General features: G+C 47.3%; 1 protein-coding gene across 1 annotated transcript; it reads left to right on the top strand.

The window, feature by feature from the left end:
* The first annotated feature begins 7,258 nt into the window (after positions 1-7,258).
* Positions 7,259-10,847, top strand: BECN2 (beclin 2). Its single transcript, XM_008978217.4, has one exon. The coding sequence runs from the start codon at positions 7,396-7,398 to the stop codon at positions 8,689-8,691; it is 1,296 nt and encodes a 431-aa protein (XP_008976465.3). The 5' UTR covers positions 7,259-7,395; the 3' UTR covers positions 8,692-10,847.
* Positions 10,848-15,078: the final 4,231 nt, after the last annotated feature.

The raw sequence follows: 15,078 nt of genomic DNA, 5'->3' as shown, positions 1-15,078 counted from the left end.
TTAACTCCCAACATTTCAACATTGATTATAAATAGTTAATGATCTGGAATACACACTAATCAAAGATCCATTTGTAGAAATTCTGTGAATCCTTTTGCAAATAGATTATATTTGTTTTATGTGTATAATTTCCCTAAGTTAGCTCTGTTGTAAATTTATATTTTATTTTTATGGTATGGTATTAGCTAGAAATGAGTGCTCTGGGAAGAGGAGGGAGCTCCATGCCTTTAGGCTGAGTGCTTCTAAGCATTAGTCATGGCATGTGGAATCAATCAATCAATTACTGAACACTTACTTTACACCACCCACTCTGCCAAATACTGAGGTGGCAACGTGTATGTTACCTTGCCCACGTTTCTTCCTGTGAGCAACACTTAATCGCTAGCATTAAACCCATTTCATGGAGGTTAACTAAGCAGACTGTGAGCTTAAATGATTTCCTACATCAGCAGCTGAGTTGGGACAAAAAGTCAGAATCTTGGCTCTTTTGATAGTTTGAGCCTTGAAAAAATAACTCTCGTTCCAGCTTGATCCAATTAACTCATCTACAGTCTTTTGGCAAAGAATCTGAAAGGATACCTGGTTAGTCTGAAACCAAACAAAATAAAACAATGCTTGACATTCCTTTTTAATTTTTTTATTTTTTTGAGATGGAGTCTTGCTCTGTCTCCCAGGCTGGAGTGCAATGGCGTGGCTCACTGCAACCTCCACCTCCCGGGCTCAAGTGATTCTTGTGCCTCAACCTCCTGAGTAGCTGCGATTACAGGCTCCTGCCACCATGCCTGTCTAATTTTTGTATTTTTAGTAGAGACAGGTTTCATCATGTTGGCCAGGCTGGTCTCGAACTCCTAACCTCAGGTGATCCGCCCGCCTCGGCCTCCCAAAGTTCTGGGATTACAGGCATGAGCCACCGCGCCCAGCCTCCTTTCTGACTTTTTTAACATGAACCACAAAGCTGAGCATCCCTGTTTTTAGGAGCATTGTCTTCCCAAGCTGTGTGAGGCGTATCTGGCCTAGGTTTCTGGCCTCTGCAGCAGAAGAAGCTCTTCCTCAGATACCTGACATCCCTCACGCTGAATTCTGTGAAGCCGCAGGCAAAGTCTGCAAAGGTTTGTAAAAGAAACAAGGGATACTCTGAGGCCCAAAAACCAGGGGAGTCTAGAGGTTTTTTAAAATTGTTGTATAAGGCCAGGTGCAGTGTCTCACACCTGTAATCTCAGCATTTTGGGAGGCTGAGGTGGGCGGATCACCTGAGGTCAGGAGTTTGAGACCAGCCTCACCAACATGGTGAGACCCTGTCTTTACTAAAAATACAAAAATTAGCCGGGTGTGGTGGCACACGCCTGTGGTCCCAGCTACTTGGGAGGCTGACTGAGGAGAATTACTTGCACTCAGGAGGCAGAGGTTGCAGTAGGCTGAGATCACGCCACTGCACTCCAGCCTGGGTGACAGAGCGAGACTCTGTCTCAAAAATTAAATAAATAAATAAATAAATAAATAAATAAAAATCATCATATGATATACATTGGCTGGGCGCGGTGCCGCCCACCTATAATCCCAGCACTTTGGAAAGCTGACTTTGGCAGTTGGAGGCAGGAAGTTCACTTGAGCCCAGGAGTTTGAGGCCAGCCTGGGCAACAGAGTGAGACCCCATCTCTAAAAAAAAAATTGTAGTATACATAAAATATACGACTGTAACCAATTTTTTAAGTGTGCAGTTCAGTGGCATTAAGTGCCTTCACATTGTTGTTTAGCCACCCCACTGTCTACCCCCAGAACTCTTCATCTTCCCAAACTTCAACTCTGTACCCATTAAACATTAACTCCCACCCTCCCTTCACCCCAGCTCCTGGAAACTTCTGTCCTGCTTTCTGTCTCTGTGAATTTGACAAGGTACCTCATATAAGTGGAATGAGACAGTATTTGTCTTTTTGTGACTGGCATACTTCACTTAGCATAAGGTCCATCAGATTCATCCACCTACTGTTGGTCCATTCATGCATTGATGGGTATGTGGGTTGCTTCCATGTTTTAGTGTTTTTGTTAGTTAGTTTGTTTCTTTTTTGAGACAGAGTTTCGCTCTTGTTGCCCAGGCTAGAGTGCAATGGCGCGATCTTGGCTCACTGCAATCTCCGCCTCCCAGGTTCAAGCGATTCTCTTGTCTCAGCCTCCTGAGTAGCTGGAATTACAGGTGCATGCCACCACACCCAGCTAATTTTTGTATTTTTAGTAGAGATGGGGTTTCATCATATTGGTCAGGCTGGTCTCGAACTCCTGACCTCAGGTGATCCACCCACCTCAGCCACCCAAAGTGCTGGGATTACAGGCGTGAGCCACCGCACCTTGCCAGATATTGTTGAACAATACTACTATGAGCATGGGAGTACACAGCCTTGAATTACCTTATTTATTTACTATTTTTAAATGTTATTTAATTTTTTTATGCCTAAACTGTAAACAACGTAGCCTTGACTTTTTAATGGAAGCTTTTATTCACATTTTGCAAGCTTCAGAAAAAAACAATTGTTCCAGCCTGGGAAACAGTGAAACCCTGTCTCTACTAAAAATATAAAAATTAGCTGGGTGTGGTGGCCCACCTGTAATCCCAGCTACTAGGAAACTGAGGGGGGAGAATCACCTGAGCCCTGGAGGTCAAGGCTGCAATGAGCCAAGATCACGCCACTGCACTCCAGCCTGGGCAACAGAGCGACACCCTGTCAAAACAAAAACAAAAACAATTGTTCATATCAAAACTAGATTTTTGGGGGGCTGGGTGTGATGGCTTACATCTGTAATCCCAGTGCTTGGGGAGGCCAAGGTGGGAGGGTTGCTTGAGCCTAGGAGTTTAAGATCACCCTGGGCAACAAAGTGAGACCCCCATCTCTATTAAAAAAAAAAAATTTAATTAGCCAGGTATGGTGGCACGCACCTATAGTCTTAGCTACTCAGGAGGCTGAGTCAGGAGGATTACTTGAGCCCAGGAGTTTTAGGTTGCAGTGAGCTATGAGTGTGCCGCTGCACTCCGGCCTGGGTGACACTGGGTAACAGAGACAACACCCTGTTTAAATCAATAAATTAAAAAAAATAGATTTGAGAGTTTTTTTAAATGCATAATCTCTTGGCCAGATAAGGAGGGAGAACCAGTGGGTCAAAATGGAAGCTCAGAGATCTAGAAGAATCTAAAGCAGCTATTCTCTGGAATCCAAATAAGAATATCTCCCCTCCCCTCCCTTCTCTTTTCTGAGACTTTATTTTGAGACAGGGTCTCACTCTATGACCCAGGCCAGAGTGCAGTGGCACGATTCCACCTCACCTCAAGGCAGTCTCGACCTCCCGGTTCAAGCAGTCCTTCCACCTCAGCCTTGCAAGTAGCTGGGACTACAGGTCTGTGCCACCACACCCAGCTAATATGTTTGTTGTTGTATTTTTTGTAGAGACAGGGTTTCACCATGTTGCCCAAGCTCAGTCCTCTTCTTAATCGACTTTTCGTTCTTTTTTTTTTGAGACGGAGTCTCGCTCTGTCACCCAGGCTGGAGTGCAGTGGCACGGTCTTGGCTCACTGCCAGCTCCGCCTTCCGGGTTCAAACCATTCTCCTGCTTCAGCCTCCGAAGTAGCTGGGATTACAGGCGCCCGCCACGACGCCCAGCTAATTTTTTGTATTTTTTTAGTAGAGACGGGGTTTCACCATGTTAGCCAGGATGGTCTCGATCTCCTGACCTCGTGATCCACCCCCCTCGGCCTCCCAAAGTGCTGGGATTACAGGCATGAGCCACCGCAACCGGCCAGCTTTTCATTCTTAAACATTGTAAATGGTTGCCATTCTCTCCTCATTAAAAATAAAAAAAGAAAAGAAGGCCGAGCCTGGTGGCTCACGCCTGCTATCCCAGCACCTTGGGAGGCCGAGGTGGGCAGATCATGAGGTCAGGAGTTCGAGACCATCCTGGCCAACATGGTGAAACCCCGTCTCTACTAAAAATACAAAAATTAGCCAGGTGTGGTGGTGGGCACCTGTAATCCCAGCTACTGAGGAGGCTGAGGCAGAAGAATCACTTGGACCTGGGAGGTGGAGGTTGCAGTGAACCAAGATTACGCCACTGCACTCCAGCCTGGGGGACAAAATGAGACTCCATCTCAAAAAAAAAAAAAAAAAAAAAAAAAAGAGGAAACGTGCAGAGAGGAATTGGAGACAGTGAGTATAGACAAATCCCTCCCAGGGTTTTGTGGCAAAGGAACCCAAGGGAATAAGTGAAGTTTGGAAGGAGAGTTGAGGGTCAAGATAATTCACCTAAGTGCTGGCAACACAGTAGTGCACAAAAACCCTGGCCCACATGCACTTCAATCCATAGAATTCTCCCTCTCGGCTTCCCCAACCCCTCAAGAATGAGATCTTGGGCTGGGCGCGGTGGCTTATGCCTGTAATCCCAGCACTTTAGGAGGCCGAGTGGGCGGAGGGGTAGTGGATCACCTGAGGTCAGGGGTTCGAGACCAGCCTGGCCAACATGGTGAAACCCTGTCTCTACAAAAAATACCAAAATTAGCTGGGCGTGGTGGTGCATACCTGTAATCCCAGCTACTCGGGAGGCTGACACAAGAGAATCTGTTGAACCCAGGAGGCGGAGGTTGCAGTGAGCTGAGATTGTGCCACTGTACTCCAGCCTGGACAGCAAGACGGAAACTCCTTCAAAAAAAAAAAAAAAAAAATGAGATCTTGGAAACGGAAGGCAGGAATTGATGTCTATGGCCATACCACCCTGAATGCACCCGATCTCGTGATAAGGCAGGAAGTGAAGGGGGAAATCTCCAGAAGTAAGAAGGGATTTCCTTTCCAACTGAGAGCAACACTTCATTCAGCTCCACTGATTCCCTTCTTCGAGAAGGACTCTACACATAGATTTTGGAGTATCCTGGAGGCATTATTCAGTTGGATAACCTAGGGTCAGAAAGAATTCCCACTCCCCTTCCCCACTATATTCCCTTAGCCTGTGGCATTGTCCCTCTGGTGACTCCAGCTCAAAAGCCATGTGGCTCAATTTTTGTTTGGTTTTCATGAAAGCATAATTAAAATAAGGCATAGCCATTACCAGAGAATTTACTTTGCCATTCTACTTCCGGAGAATGAATCAGGACTCAGAACTGACCACGGCATTGAAAGCAGTTTCAACCTCATTCTGCTGCTCCTCTACCCTGTAGGGAGAAGTGTCAGGGTGAGGAAAGACAGATTCTGTGAGGATCCCTTCCAACTGTGACCCCAGGGGCTGGGTGCAGTGGCTCACACCTGTAATCCCAGCACTCTGGGATGCCAAGGTGGGCAGAATATTTGAGGGCAGGAGCTCGAGACTAGCCTGGCCAACATGGTGAAACCCTGTCTCCACTGAAAATACAAAAATTAGCCAGTCATGGTGGCATGTGCCTGTAGTCCCAGATACTTGGGAGTCTGAGGCAGGAGAATCACTTGAACCCCGAGGTGGAGTTTGCAGTGAGCCTATAATTGCACCACTGCACTCCAGCCTGGGTGACAGAGGGAGACTCCACCAAAAAGAAAAAGAAAAACAAAACAAAACAAAAATCAAAGTTAAGTGTGGCCAGGTGTGCAGTGGCTCATGCCCGTAATCCCAGCACTTTAGGAGGCCGAGGCAGGAGGATCACTTGAGGTCAACAGTTCAACCAGCCTGGGCAACATGGCAAAAGCCCAGCTCTACTAAAAATACAAAAATTTGCCGGGCGGGATGGTACACGCCCTTAGTCCCAGCTACTCAGGAGGCTGAGATAGGACAATCACTTGAACCCTGGACACGAAGGTTACCGTGAGCTGAAATTGTGCCTCTGCACCCCAGCCTGGGTGACAGAGAGAACTCCATCTGAAAAAAAAAAAAAAAAAAGTTTGTCACAAGAGCAGACAGCCTTAAATTGGGGGCCAGGGAAGTTTCTTGGAGAAAATGGCCTCTCTGAAATATTCCTGAATCAATAACAGAAGCATCCTCTGGCAGTTGACTGCAGAACCCCTACCCCTTTTCAGGTCCTTCATTATTCCCTAGAACCTCCAAGTGGGCCAAACATGAGAGGCAACCACAGTTGATTAGGAGACAGATCAATCATTCAAAAAACATAAAACAATAATCTACTGTTCACTGTGGATTTAGCAATTAATCAGCCCTAGAGGATGAGTGACTTGGCCAGATGGAGAGGGGAAAGAAGAGTGTTCCAGTTAGAGGGAACAATGTTACATGCTGGAAGAACCGAAATGTAACTAGCATGCATGTAGCTAGTAACACAGAGGAGCCCACGGCTCAGGAGAGCAGGAAATGGGGAGAGAAGAAGCCAGAAAGATGGGCCCTGGCCTTGGTGTTAGGTTAAAATGATTGAAAGTTCCCTTTTTTTTTTTTGAGACGGAGTTTCTCTCTGTCACCTAGGCTGGAGTAAAGTGGTGTGATCTCGGCTCACTGCAACCTCTACCTCCTGGGTTCCAGCAATTCTCCTGCCTCAGCCTCCTGCGTAGCTGGGATTACAAACACCCATCACCACACCCGACTAATTTTTGTATTTTTAGTAGAGACGGGGTTTCATCATGTTGGCCAGGATGGTCTCAAACTCCTGACTTCAGGTGATCCACCCACTTTGGCCTCCCAAAGTGCTGGGATTACAGGCGTGAGCCACCGCGCCCAGCCTGAACTTTTCTTTTTTAAAAAATCTGTGTGTGTGTGTGTGTCTGTGTGTGTGTGTGTGTGTGTAAAAGGGGCATGGGGATGAGAGGGTCGGGGTTGGAGACAGGGTCTCACTGTGTTGCCCAGGCAGGAGTGTAGTGGACCATAGCTCACTGCAAGCTCAAGCTCTGAAGCAATCCTCCCACCTCACCCTTTTAAGTAGCTGGGACTGTAAGCGGCCACCCCACCTGGCTAATTTTTTCACTTTTTGTAGTGAAGGGGTCTGCTTATGTAGCCCAGGGTATTCTAGGACTACTGGCCTCGAGCGATCCTTCCGCCTCGGCCTCCCAATGTACCGGGATTACAGGCGTGAGCCAACGCCCTCTGCCAAAGCTGATTGGACTCGATCTTAAGGTTAGATAAGGGTGTTAAACATTTTAAGGAGGGCAGTGCCATGATGAGATTTTAGTTTTAGCAAGATTACTCTTAAGGCGTGCCTTGGACATGGTACAGGAGGAAAAGGAGATGATCAGATTTTCCTTTTGGAAATAATCCCTGGTCTGTAAGGAGCTGAAGGAGGTCTACAGGTACAGAAGGAGGGTACCATTGTAGGGTTTTCAGTAGGACAGTGAAAAGATGACATGTGCATTTTAAGAGGATCACTCTTCTAGAAAGACCTGAAAAGGTATAAAATGATAAGTAACTGTGAGCCAGAGGAAACTTAGACTCAAGGCGGGAGTCAGGCCCTTAGCCATGTCTTCCATCCGCTTCCTGTGCCAGCGCTGCCACCAGGCCCTGAAGCTGAGCTGCTCCTCGGAGTCTAGGAGCCTCCCTGCAGCCCCGGCGCCCACCTCCGGGCAGGCTGAGCCCGGAGACACCCGGGAGCCCGGCGTCACCACCAGGGAGGTGACAGACGCTGAGGAGCAACAGGACGGTGCCTCTAGCAGACCCCTTCCAGGCGATGGCAGTGTGTCCAAGTACCATGCCAACATCTTCACCCTGCTGGGGGAGCTTGGCGCCATGCACATGCTCAGTAGCATCCAGAAGGCAGCTGGTGACATTTTTGACATGGTCTCTGGCCAAGCAGTTGTGGACCATCCCCTGTGTGAAGAATGCACCGACAGTCTTTTAGAGCAGCTGGACATCCAGCTCGCTCTCACAGAAGCTGACAGTCAGAACTACCAACGCTGCCTGGAGACCGGGGAGCTGGCGACCAGCGAGGACGAGACGGCGGCGCTGCGGGCGGAGCTGCGGGACCTGGAGCTGGAGGAGGCCAGGCTGGTGCAGGAGCTGGAGGATGTGGACAGGAAGAATGCAAGAGCAGCGGCGCATCTCCAGGCAGCCCAGGCAGAGGCTGCGGAGCTGGGCCAGCAGGAGAGGCAGCACTACAGGGACTACAGTGCCTTGAAGCGGCAGCAGCTGGAACTGCTTGACCAGCTGGGGCACGTGGAGAACCAGCTGCAATATGCCAGGGTCCAGATGGACCGGCTGAAGGAAATCAACTGTTTCACCGCCACGTTTGAGATCTGGGTGGAGGGCCCCTTGGGCGTCATCAATAACTTCAGGTTGGGCCGCCTCCCCACTGTCCGTGTGGGCTGGAATGAGATTAACACTGCCTGGGGACAGGCGGCTTTGCTGCTCCTTGCCCTGGCCAATACAATTGGACTGCAGTTTCAGAGGTATCGACTCATCCCCTGCGGAAACCATTCGTATCTGAAGTCTCTAACAGATGACCGCGCTGAGCTGCCGTTGTTCTGTTATGGGGGGCAGGATGTTTTCCTCGATAACAAGTATGACCGCGCGATGGTGGCCTTCCTGGACTGCATGCAGCAGTTCAAGGAAGAGGCTGAGAAGGGTGAGCTGGGCCTCTCTCTGCCCTACGGGATCCAGGTGGAGACAGGGCTGATGGAGGACGTTGGCGGCCGAGGGGAATGCTATTCCATCAGAACCCATCTGAACACGCAGGAGCTGTGGACAAAGGCACTCAAGTTCATGCTCATAAATTTCAAGTGGAGTCTCATCTGGGTTGCCTCAAGGTATCAAAAGTAGCTTTCTTGAGCCTTGCTCTGTCACCCATGCTGGAGTGCAGTGGCGCCATCTCAGCTCACTGCAACCTCCGCCTCCTGGGTTCAAGCGATTCTCCTGCCTCAGCCTCCTGAGTAGCTGGGATTACAGGCGCCTGCCATCACACATGGCTAATTTTTGTATTTTTAGTAGAGACGGGGTTTTGCCATGTTGACCAGGCTGGCCTTGAACTCCTGACCTCAGGTGATCCACCCGCCTCATGGCCTCCCAAAATGCTGGGATTACAGGTGTGAGCCACCACACCCGACCTTCTTTTTTTTTCTTTTCTTTTCTTTCTTTTTTTTTTTTTTTTTTGAGACAGAGTCTCACTCTGTGGCCCAGGCTGGAGTGCTGGAGTGCAGTGGAACAATCTTGGCTCATTGCAACCTCCACCTCCTGGGTTCAGGCAATTCTGCCTCAGCCTGCCGAGTATCTGGGATTACAGGCATGCACCACCACACCCAGCTAATTTTTGTATTTTTAGTAGAGACGGGGTTTTGCCATGTTGGCCAGGCTGGTCTCAACCTCCTGATCTCAGGTGATCCGCCCGCCTTGGACTCCCAAAGTGCTGGGATTACAGGCATGAGCCACCCCGCCCAGCCCACTTTCTTTTTTTCTAAAGTACTATAAATATATTATCAGATAAGTCTTCCCCAACACACCTTTGTCCCTTCTTCCTTGTAACTTCCACTCCCCTTCTCCACCCGAACATTCAAAATGACAGGAAAAATTAAATTACAAGAGGCTAAGATTATTCCTGCATAAAGGGATAAAGGGACACAGAGGGCAAGGACCAAGTGTGGGGAGGAAAGAGGGCATGGTGAGGAGCAAGGTGGAGGTTTTCAATTTTTTAATTTAAAAACATTTTGGGCCATGGATGTATGTAATGGAACATTGAAGTCGGGGGCAGGGGAGAGAATACTCAAAAATTTCGTTTTTGTTGTGATGCATAGTGTAAGCCCCTCCTCTTCATCCTTGAGAAACTTTCAATAAATTTCGACATGTTCAAAGTGAAAGGTGAGTCTTACTAGACTGTGTCATGATGTTGAGATTAACTGTGAGGTGAGGGGCTGGGGTGGCCAGGAAGTGACTGGTAACATTGGCTGGTAGATAAATTAAGGGGTCTTGAGGTGAACCCTTCCAGAAAGCTGAAGATTGAATCCTAGTACTTTGAGAGGTGGAGGAGGGAGAATTGCTTGAGCCCAGGAGTTCCGAGACCAGCCTGGGCAACATAGGGCGACCCCATCTTAAGGAAAATTTTTAAAATTAATTTAATTTTTTTTTTTTTTTTGAGACAGAGTTTTGCTCTTGTCTCCCAGGCTGGAGTGCAGTGGTGTGATCTCAGCTCACTGCAACCTCTGCCTCCCAGGTTCAGGCAATTCTCCTGCCTCAGCCTCCCTTGTAGCTGGGATTACAGACATCCACCACCACATCCAGCTAATTTTTTTTTTTTTTTTTTTTGAGACAGAATCTCACTCTGTCGCCCAGGCTGGAATGCAGTGGCACAATCTCAGCTCACTGAAACCTCTGCCTTCCAGGTTCACGATTCTCCTGCCTCAGCCTCCCGAGTAGCTGGGATTACAGGTGTGTGCCACCATGCCCAGCTAATTTTTGTATTATTTTAGTAGAGACAGGGTTTCACCATGTTGGCCAGGCTGGTCTCGAACTCCTGACCTCAGGTGACAGGCCCGACTTGGCCTCCCAAAATGCTGGGATTACAGGTGTGAGCCACCTCGCCTGGCCTACAAAATATTTTTTAAAAATTAGCCGGGCATGGTGTGGTGTGCACCTGTAGTCCTAGCTACTCTGGAGGCTGAGGTGGGAGGATCCCTTGAGCCTGGGAGGTCCAGGTTGCGGTGAGCTGTGACTGGGCCACTGCACTCGAGCCTGGGCAACAGAGTGAGACCCCATCTCTAAAAAATAAAAAGTAAAATAAGCCAATCAGAGAAAGCTTTTAAAATGCAAATTGTATCATGCCATCCTCCAGCTTCTCCATTGCCCTCATAAAATCTCAAATCCTGACCACAGCTTTCAGCCCCAGAAGATCTGTTCCTGCTGCCTCTCCAGGCCCAGCTTATCCTTCTCCCAGTTCCTTTCTGTGCCAAAATGTGCCAAGCCTATCACTCCACCTTTGCCTGTGCTCTTCCCTGTGTGTCAATGTCTTCTTTTTTATGTATTTATTTTTTTGAGACGGAGTCTCCCTCTGTCACCCAGGCTTGAGTGCAGTGGCTCAATCTAAACTCACTGCAACCTCCGCCTCCTGGGTTCATGTGGTTCTCCTGCATCAGCCTCCTGAGTAGCTGAGATTACAGGCTCTAAACTCACTGCAACCTCCGCCTCCTGGGTTCATGTGGTTCTCCTGCATCAGCCTCCTGAGTAGCTGAGATTACAGGCGCCTGCACCACGCCCGGCTAATACTTGTATTTTTAGTAGAGACGGGGTTTTGCCATTTTGGCCAGGCTGGTCTTGAACTCCTGACCTCAGGTGATCCGTCTGCCTTGGCCTCCCAAAGTGCTGGGATTACAGGCATGAACCACTGCACTCGGCCTGTGTGTCAATGTCTTCTAACCAAACTATAAACTACTTCTGGAGGGCTAATTTAACTGTCATGCAGATGTACCTAGAATAACCCCTACATATTAAGCATTCTATAATATGTAAAGTACAAATATTAGATTATAAAATATGCAGTTTCAAAACTCAGAGAAGTATTTAGAAGGAAAATGGGCTGGGCGTGGTGGCTCACGCCTGTAATCCCAGCACTTTGGGAGGCCGAGACAGGCGGATCACGAGGTCAGGAGATCAAGACCATCCTGGCTAATATGGTGAAACCCTGTCTCTACTAAAAACACAAAAAATTAGCTGGGCGTGGTGGCGGGTGCCTGTAGTCTCAGCTACTCAGGAGGCTGAGGCAGGAGAATAGTGTGAACCCAGAGGCGGAGCTTGCAGTGAGCCGAGATCACGCCACTGCACTCCAGCCTGGGCGACGGAGCAAGACTCTGTCTCAAAAAAAAAAAAAGGAAAATGTTCCCAATAATATGTATTCCTTGGATATACATGAAGGCATTTCCATGAAAATTTTGTACTTAAAAATAAGCCAGGGTTGGGCACAGTGGCTCACACCTGTAATTTCCACACACTGGGAGGCTGAGGTGGGAGGATTGCTTGAAACCAGGAGTTTGAGAACCCCCTGGGCAATATAGTAAGACCTAGTATCTACAAAAAAATTTAAAATGTTAAAAAATTAGCCAGGAGTGGTAGCATGTGCCTGTAGTCTCAGATATTCTGGAGGCTGAAGTGGGAAAATCGCTTAAGCCCAGGAAGTCAAGGTTACAGTGAGGCGTGAGGGTGCCAGTGCACTCCAGCTGGGAAGACAAATAGAGACCCTGTCTCAAAAAAAAAAAAAAGTCAGGTGAGTTGGCACATGCCTGTAGTCCCAGCTACTTGGGAGGCAGATCACTTGAGACCAAGAATTCAAAGCTGTAGTGGGTAATTAATGTGCCTGTGAATAGCATTATAAAAAACTGTACTCCAGTCTGAGCAACACAGTGAGAACCTGTCTCTAAAAAAATTGAAAAACAAATTAAAGCTTTCTGCCTGAGATTAGGAAAGAGACAGGATACTGGCTATCAGCATTTCTACTGATGTCCTAGACCGGATACTGACTATCAGCATTTCTATTTAATAATCCTAGCTAGTGCAATAAATAAAAAATAAAAAGTATAATAATTAGAGGGGAATAAATAAAATTGTTATTTGCATATGACATGATCATATAACAATATCCAAAAAATCCAAATAAAATGATTAGAATTAGAATTAATAGATTAATTTGGGAGGCTGAGGCAGGAGAATGGCATGAACTTGGGAGGCGGAGCTTGCAGTGAGCCGAGATCGCGCCGCTGTACTCTAGCCTGGGCAACAGAGCAAGACTCCGTCTCAAAAAAAAAAAAAAAAGAATTAATAGATAAGAAAGATATTGGCTACAATGTTAATATAAGAATCAAATGTATTTCTTTTTTTTTTTTTTCAGCACAGAGTTTTGCTCTTGTTGTCCAGGCTGGAATGCAATGGTGCCATCTTGGCTCACTGCAACCTCCGCCTCCCGGATTCAAGCGATTCTCCTGCCTTAGCCTTCCAAGTAGCTGGGATTACAGGCACTTGCCATCACGCCTGGCTAATTTTTGTATTTTCAGTAGTGATGGAGTTTCCTCATGTTGGCCAGGCTGGTCTTGAACTCCTGACCTCAGGTGATCCACCCGCCTCAGCCTCCTAAAGTGTTGAGCCACCATGCCCAGCCTCAAATGTATTTCTTTATATAAGCAACAACCAGAAAAAAAAAATTAAAATAGCTTAAATTATTTATTTGTTTTTATTTATTTATGTCTTTTTTTGAGACAGAGGCTTGCTTTGCCACCCAGGCTGGACTGCAGTGGTGCTATCTCTCAGGTCATTGCAACCTCCGCCTCCCAGGTTCAAGCGATTCTCCTGCCTCAGCCTCCCAAGTAGCTGGGACTACAGGTGCCCGCCACCACGCCATGTTAACTTTTGTATTTTTAGTAGAGATGGGGTTTCTCCATGTTGGCCAGGCTGGTCTCGAACTCTTGGCCTCAAATCATCCACCCTCCTTGGCCTCCCAAAGTGCTGGGATTCCCAGAGTGCTGGGATTAAAGGCATGAGCCACTGGTGTCTGGCCTAAAATGGCTTAAATTACTAAATAACTAAGAATAATCTGACAAAATTAGTGACCAATTGCCTCTAAACAAGGGTTTGGCAAACTTTTTCAAAAAAAGGCCAAATGGTAAAATTTTAGGAATTTGGGTCCATGTGGTCTCTGTTGCAACTACTTAATTGTGCCATTATAGTGTAAAAAGCAGCCATTATATTTACCAAAAGAGGTGGCAGGCTGGATTTGGCCCATGGGTCATAATTTGCTGACTCCTGCTTTAAATGATAGAATCTAAAAGGTCATGGACTCTTGTTTGCAATTAGGTCCCTAACAGCCGGCACAGTGCCTCCTGCAGAGTAGACATTCAATGAATAGTTGAATGAATAAATCACTAAATTATACTGACTGGTGGGAATCTGGGAAATTTTATTGTCTTCCTTTGGTTTATTAAATACTCTCTAGTATTTAATACTAGATTAGGAGTACTTAATTAACAGTATTTACTATTATTAATTTCTTTTTTTTTTATTTTTTGAGTTGCAGTCTTGCTCTTGTCGCCCAGGCTGGAGTGCAATGGAACGATCTCGGCTCACTGCAACCTCCACCTCCCGGGTTTGAGCAATTCTCCTGCCTCAGCCTCTCGAGTAGCTGGGATCACATGCATGTGCCCCCACACCTGGGTAATTTTTTTGTATGTTTAGTAGAGACGGGGCTTTACCATGTTGGCCAGGCTGGTCTTGAACTCCTGACTTCAGGTGATCCACCCACCTTGGCCTCCCAAAGTGCTGGGATTACAGGCGTGAGCCACTGTGCCCGGCCTCTTTTATCTTAATAAAATTTTTTTTTATTTAAATAAAAGAGATTAAGGGGTGTGAATAGACGCCAAGTTAGGCAGCTGTTACATCATTCTGTTTCATTTTAAAACTATCTACCTTCATCCTCTGCCCCATCCCCAAATTTCTCACATAGGCATACATTTTCCACTGAAATCACTTGAACGGCAGAAACTGCTGGGCCAAGAGATTTTAGGTGCCTGAAATAAGAGAAGTCAGCAATCAGTTTTACAAAAGAGAAGTTCAGCTGAGGCTGGAGTGCTGTGGCGCAATCATGGCTCACTGCAGCCTTGAACTCCTGGGCTCAAGCAATCCTTCCACCTCAGCCTCCAGAGTAGCTAGGACCACAGGCATGCACCACCGCACCTAACTAATTTTTTATTTTTTATCTTGTACAGACAGGGTGTCCATATATTGCCTAGGCTGGCATCAAACTACTGGCCTCAAGTGATCCTCTGCCTAAGCCTCCCAAAGGGCTGAGATTGCAAGTATAAGCCACCACACCCATGTAGAATTGTATTTCTTAGCACTAGGCCAGATGAGATCACGTGACTAGCTCTGGTCATTGTATTGTAAGCAGAAGTGACGTGTTACTTCCTGGTCAGGGAATTTCATTGTTGATGTAAGACCCTCCAGTGATCTTGTTCCCTTCTGGCATGGTGAAAATACTGGTTACACTGGGTGCGGTGGCTCACGTCTATAATCCCAGCACTTTGGGAGGCCAAGGTGGGCAGATCACCTGAGGTCAAGAGTTCAAGACCAGCCTGGCCAACATGGTGAAATCCTGTCTTTACTAAAAAATACAAAATCAGCCGGGCATGGTGGCACATGGCTGTAGTTTCAGCTACTCGGAAGGCTGAGGCAGGAGAA

The sequence above is a fragment of the Pan paniscus genome, chromosome 1 (genome assembly GCF_029289425.2).
Source record: "Pan paniscus chromosome 1, NHGRI_mPanPan1-v2.0_pri, whole genome shotgun sequence".
Classification (NCBI taxonomy): domain Eukaryota; kingdom Metazoa; phylum Chordata; class Mammalia; order Primates; family Hominidae; genus Pan; species Pan paniscus.
Note: the sequence above shows the minus strand (reverse complement) of the source record. Positions and strands in the feature narration are given on the sequence as shown.